At 31.0% G+C, this 17,481-nt stretch overlaps 3 protein-coding genes across 4 annotated transcripts in view; 2 read left to right on the forward strand and 1 right to left on the reverse strand.

Annotated features, from left to right (window-relative positions):
• Nucleotides 1–366: 366 nt before the first annotated feature.
• On the forward strand, nucleotides 367–7,448 carry Setx (probable helicase senataxin). Its single transcript, XM_033342219.2, has 7 exons — nucleotides 367–691; nucleotides 1,040–1,153; nucleotides 1,239–1,391; nucleotides 1,498–1,702; nucleotides 1,774–6,178; nucleotides 6,259–6,469; nucleotides 6,795–7,448. Exons 1-7 carry the CDS (start codon nucleotides 608–610, stop codon nucleotides 6,915–6,917), a joined length of 5,295 nt encoding a protein of 1,764 aa, XP_033198110.2. The 5' UTR covers nucleotides 367–607; the 3' UTR covers nucleotides 6,918–7,448.
• Nucleotides 7,449–8,259: 811 nt separating this feature from the next.
• agt (O-6-alkylguanine-DNA alkyltransferase) lies at nucleotides 8,260–9,299 on the forward strand. The gene has a single exon (XM_033342126.2). The coding sequence runs from the start codon at nucleotides 8,495–8,497 to the stop codon at nucleotides 9,056–9,058; it is 564 nt and encodes a 187-aa protein (XP_033198017.1). The 5' UTR covers nucleotides 8,260–8,494; the 3' UTR covers nucleotides 9,059–9,299.
• LOC117160956 (uncharacterized) overlaps nucleotides 9,280–17,481 on the reverse strand; it is a 37,142-nt gene continuing 28,940 nt past the window's right edge. For both annotated transcript variants that reach the window (XM_033342090.2, XM_033342099.2), the window contains exons 2-13: nucleotides 14,002–14,239; nucleotides 13,162–13,316; nucleotides 12,886–13,080; nucleotides 12,682–12,794; nucleotides 12,439–12,605; nucleotides 12,102–12,257; nucleotides 11,965–12,032; nucleotides 11,796–11,876; nucleotides 11,550–11,711; nucleotides 11,280–11,477; nucleotides 11,097–11,201; nucleotides 9,280–11,007 (exon numbers count right to left, since the gene is read on the reverse strand). In XM_033342090.2, coding sequence (XP_033197981.1) covers nucleotides 10,883–11,007; nucleotides 11,097–11,201; nucleotides 11,280–11,477; nucleotides 11,550–11,711; nucleotides 11,796–11,876; nucleotides 11,965–12,032; nucleotides 12,102–12,257; nucleotides 12,439–12,605; nucleotides 12,682–12,794; nucleotides 12,886–13,080; nucleotides 13,162–13,316; nucleotides 14,002–14,239 — 1,763 coding nt within the window. In that variant the 3' untranslated portion in view covers nucleotides 9,280–10,882. The remainder of the gene's footprint in view (nucleotides 11,008–11,096; nucleotides 11,202–11,279; nucleotides 11,478–11,549; nucleotides 11,712–11,795; nucleotides 11,877–11,964; nucleotides 12,033–12,101; nucleotides 12,258–12,438; nucleotides 12,606–12,681; nucleotides 12,795–12,885; nucleotides 13,081–13,161; nucleotides 13,317–14,001; nucleotides 14,240–17,481) is intronic.

Consider the following 17,481-nt stretch of genomic DNA (forward strand, 5'->3'; position numbering starts at 1 on the left):
TTACATGGTTTCTATATGTAAACAGGTATTATTAAGTCCGACTTGAATTTATGCTCTGGATCATAACGTAATCCGTACTATCACCGAATCTATATCAATGGTCTGAGCACGAATGTGTGAATCCACTAAATTCTGCGTCACGAATTTCCTCGTCATTTTACGATAAGGAATTAACATAAGAGTACACATCATAAGTACTTCCTTTGAATCATATCCTTATATATATAACAGAAGAATAATTTTGTAAATAACTCTATAACAACTAATTAAAGAATTTCACAGTAATTCGATTTAAATTATTTTATATGAAGTTTCTCGTAGATGTCGTTGTTTGCGATATCTAAGTTTGAATCTCTGTATGCATATCTGTATACATGGCATAAACGCAATTTTCATTCGAAAAGGGCGGTAAATATCAATGCACGTGTGTTCATTAAAAACATTGCAAAACGAAGTATTTATTAAATTTTATCAACTGTATTGTATTTATGATCATATCATATAATTAACAGTAGAAGGGTCTAAGAACCGTTTTCAATGTAATAAAAGAAGACAGGTTATATAGAGGATTAGGTGACCTCTGAAGGAACCGGTCATTATTTTAAAAATGAGTGCCGATAACTACTACCGATTTATATTGGAACGTATTAATACTTCGGACATAATTGTATTAGATAAACCAGGACATACAGTAAGTATAAAATGTTCTTCTCTTCTATTATGCAAGTAGTAAGCACATGCTATAAAATAATTTTTGTTTTTTAATTTTATTGTTAAATTATGCGTAGACTGCAAATATTTATGTAGTTGTAAAGAATTGAAATACATAGAAGTATTCAAAGTATACATAATATGTAAAAATATATTAAATATTCAAAGTATTTAGTAATTGAAATAAATCTTTTATTTATGTTCTACTCTTTTATATGTGTTCATAGAAATTCAATATTTATGAATAAAGAAAGTATTCTGAGTATCAAAAACCAATAATAAGGATGTTTTACATGTATAAAACATTGTCTCTTTTGTATGTTTTCAGTATACTTGTGGTAGAGCCAAGGATAATGAAATAATATGCCTTAGTCTGACAGTATCTAGACGCCATTGTATGTTTTTCCATAGAAAAAATGAATTATATGTTACAGATTTAAAGGTACATATCATGTAATGAAATTAGTGCACTAGAATGTATTCTCTTAATATAATACTTTCATTTGATGATGTTACGTTATCTTTAGAGCTCGAATGGTATATTTATAAATGACATAGCTCAAGAGCCCTTTCAGACAACTCAATTACACTCGAATGATGTTATTGGCATTGGATGTCCCACTGCTGCAGATGCAACTGAAAACAGTGATCTATATGTGTATAAACTACATTCAATTGGAGTAAGATTTAATTAATTATATCATCAGATTAATTATCATCACATGATATCTTTTTTGAAATATTTATTGAGTAAGATTGTTACACATATTATAATAATTTTAACAGCCACGACTTCTGGAAGATGGTCACAGTGTTAGTACACTTTCAGAAACTATTATAGTAAATAATGTAAATATAGTTAATAATAAGTCAATGACTGACAGAGCAGATAAACGTAAAAGAGAAGACACGAATCCCAACTTGGAAGTGGCAAGTAAAATTCCCAAGTTGCAAAATGAAAATTATATCTTAGAAAAAAATTATCTGCAAGGTATTACTGCATTTTTATTCAGGTTATTTACAAGACAAAGAAGAAATAGTAGAATTTTGCTTTTATTTCAGAAAAGGATAAAGAGAAAAATGAAAATGATATTGAAATAGTTCATATTTCATTGAATAACAGTTCATCAAATGGAAAAAATAAAAATTGTGATAAATTAAATGCAAAGAAACATATGGATGCCAACATGCCTACATCAAATAATTGGACAAACAATACAAGAAGAGAATCATCAATAGATGATAAATTAATAAATTGTCAGGACTTGAGATCAAATATGATAATAAGCACCGCAAAAAAAGATATTAAAAAAGGGGAAATTTCTCTCAATAAGAGTACAGAGAAAGTAAATGCAAATATGTTACAAGAGATTAATACTTATACTGGAAATAATTTAATGTATACTGAAGATGTACAGAGTACAGCAAATAATTTATTCTATACTAAAGATGTACAGAATACAGCAAATAATTTACATAATCTTAAATCTAAAAATACAATTAAGAACAGTAGAATAAGAGTAAAATCTGATTTAGAAATCAGGAATTACAACTCAAAACACAGTAGAAGAAATAGTAGTGAAACAAATACTGTGAATGAAATACGAAAACCAAATACAGTTGATAAAACCAATCAATTTAAAAAGAATGAAGAAGGAGATTTACTCGCAACACTTCCTTCAAATTTCATATGTAGCAAGGATGGTATCATAAAATTTGAAGATGAATTCCAATTAACCGATACTGATAAAAATGCTATTTTAAATTCCTCGAATACAAGTTTCATTCCAGTCGGATCTCCAATAAAACTAAAGAAAGTGCAACAACAACCAAAAACAAAATTTTCAGAGGACGATGTTATAAACTTAAGCGATAGTGAGGATGATATTTTTCCGTGCTCCCAACTGTTTGATATTGGCTATGGTATGAACACAACCATGAAAGATGAGGTAAAAGAGGAACAATCTACAGAAGTAGAAAGTGAGAGATTTGGTATAGATGATGTGGATTTTGTTATTTCAATAACAGATAGTGAAGATGAAGAAGATAAGAATTGGTTTTACAGATTATCCCGAAGTCAAATATTCAGCGAAAACGATGAAATTGATCTGAAAAGTAAGAATGGTGTGAAAAAAGAAGATATAGATATAAATGTCGTAACTAAGGAACCAATTGTAAGCGAGTTTGAATTAATCGAAACTAATGAAGAGCTACCAAATGAGTTAGTTCCTAGAGCAACCATAGATGAAGAAAAAGAAGCAGAGAACTCGTCTTTGCAGGATATGGACAATTTAAATAAAGTATTTTTACCAGAAAATACTTTACTTCAACAATTCACGAGCGCTACTAGTGATACTAAAAAACATTCTAAGTCTCCGAAAAATCAGAGTTTGTCTCCAGTGCAAAAAGAGGCAGGAAATTATATTCATCCCTTGAGTAAAATAGAAACTATTACACCTACCAAGAGCAAAAAGTCGGTTGAGAAAAAGGTGCCTCAAATCGAACCTCCACACTTACCTACCTCCAGAAGACGAAGAAGTGTTTCTAATAAAGATAAACAAATCCCTGAAAAGTCTGATAAATCTGTAAGATCTGGAAATTCTGAAAAATATGAAAAACCTTCGAAACCGCGATTAAGTGCTAAAGAAAAGAAAGAACAACAAGAAAAGTCGAAGTTAGAGCAATATATGCATGCAAAGGAGCAAAAGAATCGTAAAATACTTCACAAATGGGCCAGTTGTCTTCCCCCTAGTACAAAGAAATTAAATACTCTTTCTAAGGAAGAGAAGAAAGCATTGGCAGATAATAGAAAGATGAAATTGAAGAAAATCGCCGAAGAAAACCGGGTATCTTTAGCAGGTAATCAAGAAAAGAAACGTATTGTTTCTAAACCAAAAGCGAAAGTAACGACAAAGTCCCGAAACGATTTCCTTGTCGAGGAGACGATCGCTGCATCTAGAGAGGAAATTGTAACAGAGGAGTCTAAAGCTTTGTCTAGTCGATCCGCAACAGCAAATAGAACTTCTTCAAATGCAAAAACGATTGATCCAACGAAACGTAAAAATGTCTTTAAAGAAATAGCAATGGATGTACAGCATAAATTAACTCTTAATGATATTTCGAATTTGGGAAAAATTCCTAAAAAATCTAATAATACTAAAATAAAAATAAATATCATAGAAGCAGAAACAGTATTAAAAGATCTTTCATTGGAAGAAAAAACAGAGAAAACAATTAAATCGAAAGATACTGCAGTAAGTGGTAAACCAAGCTTAGAATCTTGTAAGACAGTGGAAAAGGGACCTTCTGTACCTCTTAAGTCAAATCTTAAGTCACCTGTAAAACCGAATTCGAAGAAACGAGTGTCTTTTTCTACAGAGATTCAAACTGTTCGTGAATATGAAATTGATGAATCAAATGTTCTAAAAAAACTGACAGGAAAAGATGCTCCTGTACGTCGAGAAAAGATCAATACAATGAATCAATTTTTATGCCGCATCTTATGCTGGAAACCAGTGTGGTTGGAAGAACAGCTATATTTGAATCAAGATCCACCTGTTATTCAGCCTGAAGAACTTAACCCTACCTTAACCCATTATAGATCGTATGATGAATATTATAATACTATAAGTTCGCTTTTGTTGCTGGAAATTTGGCATAATATCACAAACAAATTTCAGAGCATAGAGGATATACACAGACGGCCCACATTCATGTGCTCTATAGTTAAAAACTCTATTCAGACGAATGTGGAGCCAAATGATATACTTCTTACAACGTTGATGATAGAAGTATTAGCCACAAAGGACGATATACAAAAGCAAATTCATCCTAAGTATGGGGACCTTGTATTTTTTGAGTATGTTCAAAGTCACGAAAACTCACAAAAATCAAAAGATTTTCGTAAAGTGTTCGCATATGTTACTAACGTACACACAACAGTATTAACGCCTCTGACACATTTTAACAGAGATTTACAAAATTACGTAAAAGATGCTCATACATTGTTAACATATAGTGTGATAACAAAATACCTCGATAAAAATATTCTAGTGAATCGAGTTCAACGATTAAGAGCTGCATTTTATTTACGTCCTAATTTACGAATGGTACAAGCATTGCAATTTCTCCCTAAATCGCCATTAGTAAACTTAATCTTATGTCCAAGAATCGAGATGTACAAGTTGCCAATTGTTTCTGAATTAGAGACATTGATCACAGGAGATAAATTAAATGAGAAACAGATGGAAGCTGTAAGCAAAATAACCAAAGCAGTAATCCAAAAAGATACCAAATTGTGTTTTATTCAAGGACCACCTGGAACTGGAAAATCGAAAGTTATTGTAAATATAGTTACTCAAATTTTGTATGGAAATAACAGATATACAAGCAATGGAAGTTCTTTTACTATGTTAGTTTGTGCTCCATCAAATGCAGCCATTGATGACATTGTCTTAAGATTATTAGAAATTAGAACCATGATTAAAAAGCAGGCAGAGATAAAACCATTTAGGATGGTTCGTATTGGGCAATCACAAATGATGCATTCAAAAGTGAAAGATATTTCTATTACTGAATTGGCGAAACGAGAAATTAAAAAAACATGCAAGTCGAACACTGTTCCATCCGATAGTATAGAAAGTGAAAAATTATTTTTACAATCTAAGATTAACGCCCTTCAATGTAAGCTGAACTCAAATAATTTGGATGAAACTCATAAAGACCATGTTAGAATGAAACTGGCAGATATGTCTGCAAAATACGAGTTACTAAAGAATCGTACATCAACGAACGAAGTAAATGATAAAAGCAGAGAAAGCATTAGATTGCAGCGTGCGGCAGAATACAAAATTCTTGACTTTGCAGACATAATAACCTGCACCCTCTCATCCTGTTATACTAGTCAAATGGAGTATATTTTTGGTGTTAATAAGAAAAAGATATCTGTGTGTATTGTGGATGAAGCTACTCAAAGTTGCGAGGCAGAAACCTTGATACCATTGATGTTAGGAATAGATACATTGGTTTTAGTTGGTGATCATAATCAATTACCAGCTACTGTTCTGAGTACACGGGCAAAGAAATATGGGTTGGATCAATCGATCTTTTCTCGAGTGCAAAGCGCCTTTGATTTACAACCAAATAATCCCATAATTATGCTAGACACTCAATATCGAATGCAACCTGATATTTCCTCTTGGCCAAATAAGTTCTTCTATGGTTGTAAATTAAAGAATGCAGTAGAATGCAATGATAACTTTCCATTCCATTCATATCGAATTTTAAATTTGGTTACAAATCAGAATCATGATAACTCAAACAATGAAGAAGCAGATTTTGTAGCTAATATTATTTATTGTATGCTAAACTTTGCCAATTTGGATAATTGGCAATCATGCATTTCGTGCGGAATTCTTACACCATATAATAATCAAAGAGCTATGATATTGACTAAAGTTAATGAAAAGTAAGTTGTAGCATTTAATGGGAGTGTATTCTAAATATCATCTGAATTAATTGTTGCATGTTGATTTTTTATTGTCTTAGAATATCTTCGTTGCCAGAGAATGTTAAGGGAAAAATAAAATATATTGTGGACACTGTAGATCGTTTTCAAGGTCAAGAATGTGATGTGATAATTTTGTCATGTGTGCGGAGTCAGAAGATCGGCTTTCTATCAGATAGACAAAGACTTTGTGTTGCACTTACAAGAGCAAAACACAGCCTGATAATATGTGGTAACTTTAACATTTTCATGGTAAGATTATATAATATTATCTGCATTTAAAAAATATTTATGTATATTACATACATATTTCAAAAGTGTCACAACTTTTCACAAAAGTGTTACAACAATTCAAAACAAACAGTCCTATGTTAAAAAGACATCAAAACCGTCAAAGAAGGATTTTAAAGGCTAGCAATGGAAAAATAACATTTGGCTTAGAGTTTATTCTTTTTGTTCAATAGTTTCTCGCTGTTTTTGAAAAACTTGTTTATATAATATAATATGCATTTATAATACAAAAATAGTTGATATATTGCATAATTAAATATGTAATGATTTTTTTTGTTGATTACAGAGGTATCCAATGTGGAATTCATTAATAGCAGACGCGAAAGCGCGTAAAGTATTTTTTAATGTTAATCCCAACGCGAATTCTCATGAAATCAAATCTTACGTAATTAAACGTGTGATGAAATAATCGTTCATGTTTCATTGGACGATTACATAAAGTATTCTTGTATATTTGTATAAATCTTACTTTATTCTCTTCACCATAGATGTAAGAAGTATAAACCACAGTTGTCAAATGAAGATGTCCTCGTTGAAAAAGAGATAGAGACATTTAACATAATTTCTCTCCTTCCTAATAAATACTAGAATATTATTAATATACATAGAAAAGAAGAGACCTCGTTATTTATTTGCATCCCTTTTTACGAGGTCCACTTGTTCAACATGGCGTCCGTGGTCTATACTTCCTATACCTTCTTCACGCGGCTTGAAATGTTGTAAATTTCTGTTTCTGTATGATATTGTCTTTGTAAATAATAAATTTTTTAACTATGGTGTCTTAAATAGAATAAAATAAACAAACATGCTCATTATTAATAATCATAATTAATTTCTTTTTGGAATATGATTACGTTGATGAATCATAAGCTGAAAGAATAATTACATATGGTTTCATTGCATAGAACTATTATTTTTAATATATTATTCTAAGTAATAATATTAAAAATAGAAAGCCAAACCAATTTTAATTATTTTAAATATATTATAACAGATATTTTATATTATTTTATTTATTTAATAATTATGTATTTTTAATAATCAGAATAAGTTGTTAGGAATTATTAGAAAGGATGAACGAAAATTTTATATAATAATATTTATATAATAATATATAGATTTGTGAAATGCCATGTTTTCTTTAAAATAAAGTCTTGGCATCCAGGGCAAGATGTTCTAAATTTGCCTGGCAGTGAATGTCCTAATTCTTCGAAATAATTCACATATCAACCACGTAGTAGCGTTTCAATAAATATTCATTAAATAATTATTAAATAATTAATTTGAAGCATTCTAGTATGAACAAAGTTTGAGTTTAAAATTTGGAACTTGTATTCCAAGTCTTCACTTGATGCCAAAAGCCTATATAAGAACATTATAGATTGTGGATGTTTATGTAATTCCGTATTTTAATAAACAGAATTAATGAAATTTGTTTTATCTCTTAAATATTGAATATTTCATATATTTTGTCTTATATTTATTGTACAATTTTACACTCTTACATTTTCCATAAACATCCACAGTTTTTCCAAGGATAGTAAAGGCGGGTACTCACCCGCTGGAACAGTTAACAAATTTTTTTTGTGACGGTTTTGTAACCGCTATTCGATCTTTTCATGAAATAATTATTTCTTATAACAAATTGACAAACAGCCCACGAACAACATTTAAATACAGTGGTGTCATAGATGTGGAGACATAGGTAGTTATATAGATTGCATAATTGTGAATTAAGGGTAGGATGCAAATCAAGCAGTGCGAAAAAGACAATACAACTAGTGTATACGACCATAGTGTATGCAAACATAATATATATAATTATGGTGAAAGATATATCTGCATGTGTCAAATCATTGATATGACTGGAGATGCACCTTAAGAGTGTCAGCTAACATCTAAACATTCTAAACATATTACCTTCTAATAACTTTTATTTCTTTATTTTCCTAGTATCTACAGATTTGAATAATTTAAATAATCATAATGGTTCGGTTTCAAAGTATGACACCACAAGAGTATAAAGAAAAGCATGAAAATTTTAAGATAATCCATGGTTTTCATACTACACCTTTTGGGGATTGCTTAATTGGCATTACTAACACTAACAAGGCAATTATGCATTTGGCTTTTGTTGATAAAAATAATGAAGAAGCTTTGAATGAATTAAAGAACGATTGGCCTCTTTCAAAATTGGTCGAAGATACCTCGAACGAAACAAACAAAATTATAGAAAAAATCTTTTCCCGATGTGTAACTGTGGATGATTCTATTTCTGTTCTCATGAAGGGTACACAGTTCCAAATAAAAGTTTGGGAAGCCTTGATGCTTATTCCACATGGTACAACTGTTACTTACGAACAAGTTGCGTGTAATATAGATAACCCAAAAGCTGTACGAGCTGTTGGAAATGCGGTCATGAAAAATAATATTGGTTATTTGGTGCCATGCCATCGCGTAGTAGGTAAATCTGGCAGTAACAAATATAAATGGGGAACGAAGCGTAAAGAAAATATTCTCTTGTATGAGCATGATCATGTAAACACTTAAGTTTATTTTTTATATGTTTACATACTTTTATCATTTTTTTATTAATTTATAGTTTAATACAAAGAGATGTAGTTTATGTAATATGGTACGATTTTATAAGTTCTGTTACTTACGAATTGTTTATTTCATAGTATATATAAATATAAAAATTTAGGCACCAAAAATTTCCTGATATTTGCATAGATTATGTAAAATAGACACTGGATAATATAAAAAGAAAATTGTTTATTTTTATACATTCAAAATTATTTTTATTATCTTTAAATACAAGTATGCAGTATAATTTATGTACACTTAAAGTAATTAATAATTTAAGCTGTAATGATAAATCCATTGCACTCTTGCACACAGTAACAGGAACACTATGATACTAGGATGGTCTTCAGCATTCACAATAATTCTAAGATGGTAGTATAAATTAAACATAAATAAAATTGTGTAATTTTATATTTCAATTTAGATAGTTATCGATATATGTAACTGTTTTGTATAAAAAAATGCACCTTAAGAATTTTTTAAATATCTTGTGTTAATTTACAAAATATTAAATTGTTCAATTAGCAATATATAAAATAAATGTCAAAAAGAGTTCAAGAATAAATTTATGTATGTATTTTTGTGAAATTTTGTGATATAATTAATTTTCTTTAGTATACAAGCCTTTCAGATGTCAAAATAATAAGTGTTACAAATGCTGAAGTTAAAAAGTAATTGTTAATGTTAGAGAACTGGCAATGAATGAAGTTAATAATTTGGCATCTGATGGACTTATTGTTTAAGTTTATACACAGCATGACTGGAGAAGTACTATCTACATTGTAAATATTACTGTACTATTAATTCTATACATTAAGGTATAAATTTATAAATACATATTTATATACATTTACAATATAAATATAAAAATGAATTGCATATATATAAAAGCATTCTATAAATGTGTAAATCATTTCACACAATACTTATTTGTAAAAATTCTACTTTAGGTACAAGTATGACACTTGCTTGTGTTAATTGCAAAAATCGATGTTAAATTTAATTTAACAATTATATAAAAAGTGTAAAATTTATCGTGACTTATTTAAAAATTATTTCTTTTTGCAAATAATCACAGGGAATAAATTGTATTACCCTAAGAATGATAACATATTTCTTATTTTGTATATTGTTTTAAGTTTGTAATTTTCATTCATTTCATTCGATGTAGATTATAACATATTTATTTCAACGAGAAAAAAATAGTGTTAGTTTCTTATTTTAAGTACAAATTTGAAAAAAATATATATTTTCCTATTGGTGAATCTTTCTGTACAGTGTTATTAATTCAGTCAGTCTCATTAGTAAGTTCATCTACATGATTGATTTAGTAAAAAACCATTATGAAAAGTGTGTTATAATCAGAAAGTATATAAACTTCTTTGGATTCTCCTAGCAACATACAGTTTACTATTACTTGTATCTTACAAGGCAGTGTTTGGTGGAGATTTGAAATATAACAAAGTTCTATGTATCTACAGAAATTTTTGTTAAAAGCATCTCTCAAATGCAAAGTAGATTAGAATGGTGTTTGCCAAGGGAACACATTAATATCAATAATAAAAAGTATTTAAATACTTATTTTTTCCTGATGAAATCATTCAGCAGGATAGGCATTTTCTAAATGTACTTCATGTATAATATTTACTTTCTTGATCATTTAGCTTCATCTTAATAAAATTAAGAAAAGTGTTATGACTCTGTTTTAAGACAATAAAATTTTCTTGTTTTATATCCCATAGCGGCATTCATTCACTAGCTCATTGTTCGTTATTAATGACTTGGTACTCAAACGTACATATAAATGTTTCTAAAAAACGCGATTACCATTATGAACATTACAAAACCATAAGATGCAGTGGTTTTATGTGAGGCAAATGATGGGATATTGTTTCCTGATATACTGGTGGTACCTGGTATCATGACAAAATAATCAATTGTATTATAAACTCTATAACATACAATATTGTTAATCAATGAATGTAAGTAATATTATTTCTACCTGATACTTTCGACCGCGGAGTTGTAGCAGTTTTCATTATTGGATTATGAGGAATTGGTTTCATTGGCGTTGGTGCAGGACTTGGAGAATTTCCGTAACACTGACCTGATTACATTAAATCACTATGCATGTAACTTTGAGATTGAATATTGATTTAATGTAGACTCCACTGTAGGAACCTACCTTTCTTATATAGACGCATTCCTTCTTTCTTAGGATCAATATTTCTCATGCAATGATCGCCCGCTTCCTTGATATAGATTTCTTCATCATTCACGATTAAACCAACAAAACATTCATTGGTACTGGTATCGTTTCTCATAGTATATGCGTACATAACACCTTTTTCTTCCCATTGACCTAGACACAAGTATGCTCGTTCTGAAATATAAATTCTTTTGTCGAGTTTTGGTTTCAATGAATTTAGATTAATTAAATTATTTAAGTAAGTACCTTCATAGAGTTCTCCAGACTCACAGTCAGTAACTTTAAAGTACATTATTTCACGAGTATTGCAGTTGCTGCTTAGTTCAGCACACATGCCTGATAGGTCAGTTATCATACCCATATATTGTCCAGTAATTGGACAAGGCGATTCTACCGCACGTTCAATTCCTAATTTTAATAGCATTTGATCTAATATCATGATCTTTTTTTGAAATACATAATTTACATCTACTTTCTTTGAAATTAACTTACGTGCTTGTGTCATCCAAACAGGTTTATCCAAATTAGTATCGTCACACAAATAAGATTGATAAACTGGACTTAACACCATTCCTGTATGAAAAATTGATTATATTTAGCCGATTAAATAATTTCATTAATATCTGTGGGCGTCTGAAATAATTATCTAAAAGTTAAATACCTATTGCAAATTCTAGTACATTTTCACTTCGTTGCCTCATCATTAAACACACATATGCCACTTGTTCACTGAAAATAGTTTTATTATTTTAGAGTAAAATAATATTTTAATATTATTCGATTAATGTCCTATCCCACCATTGATTTTTGGAATAAACGATGTAGCGGCCAGTTTCTTCATTCGAATCAACGGTAATGAACGTGTAACTATTATAGCCATTAAGATCAGTGAAAGTCATGGTGCCATTGACAATCAGAGATTCTTCCCATACACCCTGTGCCCACTTTGGAAATCTAAATCAACAATAGCCTTTAATTAATTAATTAAGTCTAATAGAAAATTATTAAAAGACTACGAAACCATCGGAAACACTTAATCAGTGGATACTATAAAGAAAATACTCGTCGCTAATGATCTAAATGTCGATGCGATGCTAAATCGTAAATAAAAAAAAAATTAAGAAAATATACTAACGTTGCTACGTGAGTCTTCACATAATTTGGCATCTTCTTTTGATTTGGAATTTTACTAAGGACTAGTGTCTCATATCCACTAGTGGAATTATCTAAATCCTGTGCACAGCTGGAATCGCTGCTGAGAGCCATGTATGTTTTTCCTTTTTTATTGTCAACATGAAATAGCTAAAGAATAGATCCTTTAGTTAAAGAAACATATTATATACCTCAATTGAAAAGACAAAATAAATTTTTAACTTACTCCACATCTATACTGTGGTCTGCCTTCATAGTTGCCACTGATGTCCATCAGGGCAAAATAAGTAGAACCGTTTGGACCAGGCCAGTTGCCTAAGCAATTAAACGTAATATTCACTGAAAAATAAATAACAACAAATAAGTTCTCCTTCGAACATATTTAAAATCCTAAGAAAGGAAACAACAAGAATATTAGGAAGAAAATTACTGTGAGACTCGAAGCTACAACGATTGAAGTGTAATCTTAAAACAGAGCCATCAGGACAATTGTTGAAGGAAGATGAGAAGCTATTACACTCGATGACTTTATCAGATCCATTATTGAGATTATACGTGAAGTGATACTGGCCAGTTATTGGACAATACTCGTTTCTTATGGGGATATTTCCAATCTCCCTGGTACCTATCCAAACAATCAAGCAATTAAATAATAAATATTTCAGAACTGTTCTTATACGTAGATGTTTATAATTGTTATACTTACGATATAAAACGGACGTAGAATTTAATTTATCACAGGAGGCCAAAGCAGTGGCTTCTGAAGTATAGCACCTGTTCAGATCTTCAGAGAAGACCTCAATAATGTTGCGTGATCTCCTTAACAATCGGAAGCATCGGATGCAGTCACCATCACCGTATCTGAAATAAATGCAATTGACTTTCTATAATGTTCAGAGAAGAATAACAACGGATAAAAATACCCTGGATTATCAATCTCCTGATCTATTTCTTACATTAATCAAAAAGTACTTGCAGCGTGAAAATAAAATTTGATAAATGCAAATTAATTACGACTAGATAGATTTCAACCCTTGTAAATCTAATAAAATGTGTTTGTATAATTCTAACTACATCTCAGGTACAATTATAGCTGGGAAAGAAGAAAGTGCAGGCCGACACCGTCTGAGATCTGGTCTATTTCCATCCCAGACACGCTGCAGACACGTCGGGGCATCCCTGTCCCTAAGGATGCATTAAGTAAGCGTGCAATCCGTAACTCACAATCAGTTACGGATTTAGTTACAGCCTGACTTTCATAGAACTACGCCTGTTTGCAGACTAAACATAAATTCTTCACAATTTATGCAACTGTCTACGGTTGTTAAGTCCAGAACCAAGATCTTCTCCTAGAATAATTTATCTTCACATTTACAGATATTAACTTGCTGTTACCAATCGGATTCAGGCAACTGGTAATTACCATTACCGCGTTAGGGTCAAGCGGTTACCGGAAACGGACAAAGTGTTATCGCTGAACAGGGGCAAATCGTAGCGACTAGCGGTCGTCGGAATAAATTACTCGGTGATTTCTAGGTAGACCCACCTGTCCATTAGCAACACGTTATCGCCGATCCTCCTGTGGCAGTAGCCCCATACGGGGATCGCGTTGAACGTGATGTTGATGGTGGAATATTGAATGGGCTCGTTGCTCGTGTCGCTGGCTTCCTTTCCGCTCACCTGCGTCACGAACTCACCCTGAAATTCCGCGGGGAAATAACAGCCAACCATGAACTGGGGGTCGTACCCTTGGAGGGCGTCCTCACTCGTGATTACAGTCGCATCTGTAAATTAAATAACAGGCTCCTTTATACGGTTTCCCCGGGTTAACTTTATTTCAATGAAAGAGAAGTTTAGTATAATTATCGAAGTATCTCTCGTTTGTAGAAAGATTAAAACTTGCTATGTTTTATTGTTTAATTGATTTAATATGTTTGTAAGAAAATGATGCTGGAAATTATGGCGTCCTATCGATTCGTGGCCAAATGCTATTTTGATACCTAGTTGATTAATTAGTCTACTTAATGTAACGTATGTATACGTAGTTGTAGAATAAGATAAAAAATTGCGATGCTTTAGAGCGAAATTATTTTACCTTGGCATCTAATTGACTGGTCTTCCCTGATTCATAGATCGATCGCAGATTGTAGGTGATTTAATTGAAGCGTGAATTAAAAAGAAGAAACATTTATATAATGAGTAGAGAAATATATTCATAGGAAATATTGAAAATTCCGGTATTTTAGTGTGAAACATTTCCTTAGTGCTGAATGATTTAATTAAATGATGAAGTATTTAATTGAGACTAGTTGAAAAGAGATAATATAGCGAACAAATTATTTATATTCGTCAAAAAAAAAAAAAAAAAAAAATTGAAAAACACAGTATTTTAGTATGAAATGCTTCTTTCATATCACGTGGTTTAATTGGTTTACTTAATTACTTATAGAGTGTTTAATTAAGGTTCTAATTAAAAGGGGATTTAATGTAACGAGTCTGTGCGTTCATAGAAGATTTGAAGATGCAAAATTGCGCAGAATGCACGTATGTAAAAATATATAAAACATCCAAAGTGTAGTACTCGTTATAATATTAAACGAGTTAAAGAAATCTTCGTTCAAATTTCATTTCTACAATTGTGTTCATAAAAATATGAATTTGTATAAACATTTGCGCTCTAATAACGAATGCAATAAACATTTATATTCGTCAGCAAAATTAATAGTTCTAGTGTTTTCTTCTTTGTTTTAGTTTGTCTAAGGTATTTCTTTGATATCTGCTGGATTAATTAATTCTTGAGATTGCAGAGTATTAAAAAACACGCGATGAAGATAAGATTGTAGAACAATTACATCTAAGTTGATTTAATTATTTATAAGATTCGCAGAACACTTGGCACTTGCCAAGATAATTCATTTTTAGAAGGCAAATTTAATTTAGCTTCACGGTGTTCATTGTTTTCACGGAACAAATCAATAGACTTGAGTAAAACTAAAAGAATTGCGAAATGAATTCCCATGAACAAGTCGAGGGTCATGTGAACGACCTTAAAAACGAGATGCCTCGATATTAATTTGTACAATGTCAACGGCCTTCGAGGTGAAAGAACAAGATTAAAATTGATTTCCAACTAACATCTTCTAATTACGCGGATTAATTAATTTACACGGCGAAGCTATTTGAATCCGTATTCCTGGTTGATACCATTTTATTATCATTTAAACAATTCTAAGATTTTCCAACTATATATTACATTTATAAATAAGCAAAATCCAAATTATTAAGAGAAACATGCTATGAAAATTAACAGAAATACATTGCTCTGGAAGATATAAATATTAATAACTTAATAGAAACTCGCTAAATTTTCACTAACGAATATATAATTATTTATTGGACAATTTAATTCAAGCGTACGTTTTGAAAAAAACGTTATTTTCACTTTATTTCCCATCTCGCAAGCTAAACAAATCATTTTATTAAAATTCTATTAAAATGTTAGTGTAACGTTAAATCGTATCAGCCACGGGTTAAAAGGTAATTCCAACAAAACGCGAAACGTTATTCGACACGGGAACGCAACAAGTTCCCCGCTAATTGCTCGATTCAACGCCAACTGATCAATCCACTCCCCTCGGTTAATTATCTTTTAAAAAATGAAAAGAGGAAAAGAGGGCATAAGGAAATGTAGAGGAGACTACCAACCAGTTGTTTAATATTGTCCATATTAACACGGTGAATAAATCGCATTCCACCTTATTGCCCACATGTCGTGCAGCCAACGATCCATGAATGGTCATTAGCGTTGGCATTAAGTGGTTACGAAGGCAGGTGCTACGCTGACAGGTGGACCACCGGGCAAAACTTTGCAACGAAACATAATACATACTATGTATCGCTTCTTTCATTCGATTTCGCCTGTTGCCCGTTCACGTGGCGCACCACTTACCTTCCCGACTATGTTCTCTTTTAATTTCGTCATCGGTAATGGTTATCGGTAATTAAAAGAGAACATTCCGTCGTCGATGAAGATTATCGGTAGTCAGAAAATATTCCTTCGTTAATAGTGTGATATTATTACGTTAATAATGTTATTACATTAATATTGATAATAATAAAAAAATTCTGTCATCGATAATGGTTAGTCTTAACCAAAAACAATTTCATCATCGATGATGATTACTGTTAACGAAAAAATATTCCATCGTTATAATGGTCACTGTTAATAAAAATGAATTCCGATATCGTTAATGATTAATGCTAAGCAAAAATAATTCCATCGTCCATAATGGTTACCGATAACTAAAAAATAATCCGCTATTAATAATGATTACCGATGACAAAAGAAATTTCTATTATCGATAATGGTTTGTTAGCAACCAAAGAAATATTCCATCAACGATAATAGTTTACCGGTGATAAAGAAGATTCCGTCATCGATAATGGCCGTCGGAAACCAAAGAAAAATTTCGTCATTTGTAACGATTATTGAGAAGCAAAAGCAATTCCATCATCGATAATGGTTATTGCTAATCAAAAAATATTCCGTCATTGATAATGGTTGCTGGTAATGAAACAAAATTTCGTCACTGGTAACAGTTATCGTTGAACAAAAACAATTCCATCGATATCGATAATGGTTATCGGTAACCAGAAAATATTCTCGTCATCGGTAAACAAAAAATATTCCGTCGTGTTTTGGTCGGTGAATTTTTTGAAAAATTTCTATTTTGAATTTACTGATCACCATTTAAATAGGAATTACCATTCTGGCACTGACTTTTTCTATAGAAATTTTCGGGACAATTATCATCTTGTATTACCGATAGTAACAGCGAATGATTAGGAATATCGAATATCAAATATTAAACATCGAATAACAATAAAATTTCAATGAACTCTCGAGCAGATATCTTATTGAAATGTGCAATAGGAAAGATATGGAATGTGGGCGGGTTAACACATGTAGCTTTAATATTCAGTGGGCGTGTGCAAATTATCAAGAGTGGAATATGTACGTGAGTCT

Source organism: Bombus vancouverensis, chromosome 13, assembly GCF_051014615.1.
Source record: "Bombus vancouverensis nearcticus chromosome 13, iyBomVanc1_principal, whole genome shotgun sequence".
Taxonomy (NCBI): Eukaryota; Metazoa; Arthropoda; class Insecta; order Hymenoptera; family Apidae; genus Bombus; species Bombus vancouverensis.

What these genes read in the sequence shown, in the direction of transcription:
- Setx (XM_033342219.2), top strand. Translation starts at nt 608, where the DNA reads ATGAGTGCCGATAACTACTACCGATTTATATTGGAACGTATTAATACT. An exon ending in TAGATAAACCAGGACATACA is followed by an intron (nt 692 to 1,039) that starts GTAAGTATAAAA and finishes GTATGTTTTCAG; the next exon opens with TATACTTGTGGTAGAGCCAA. An exon ending in GTAACTTTAACATTTTCATG is followed by an intron (nt 6,470 to 6,794) that starts GTAAGATTATAT and finishes TGTTGATTACAG; the next exon opens with AGGTATCCAATGTGGAATTC.
- agt (XM_033342126.2), top strand. Translation starts at nt 8,495, where the DNA reads ATGGTTCGGTTTCAAAGTATGACACCACAAGAGTATAAAGAAAAGCAT.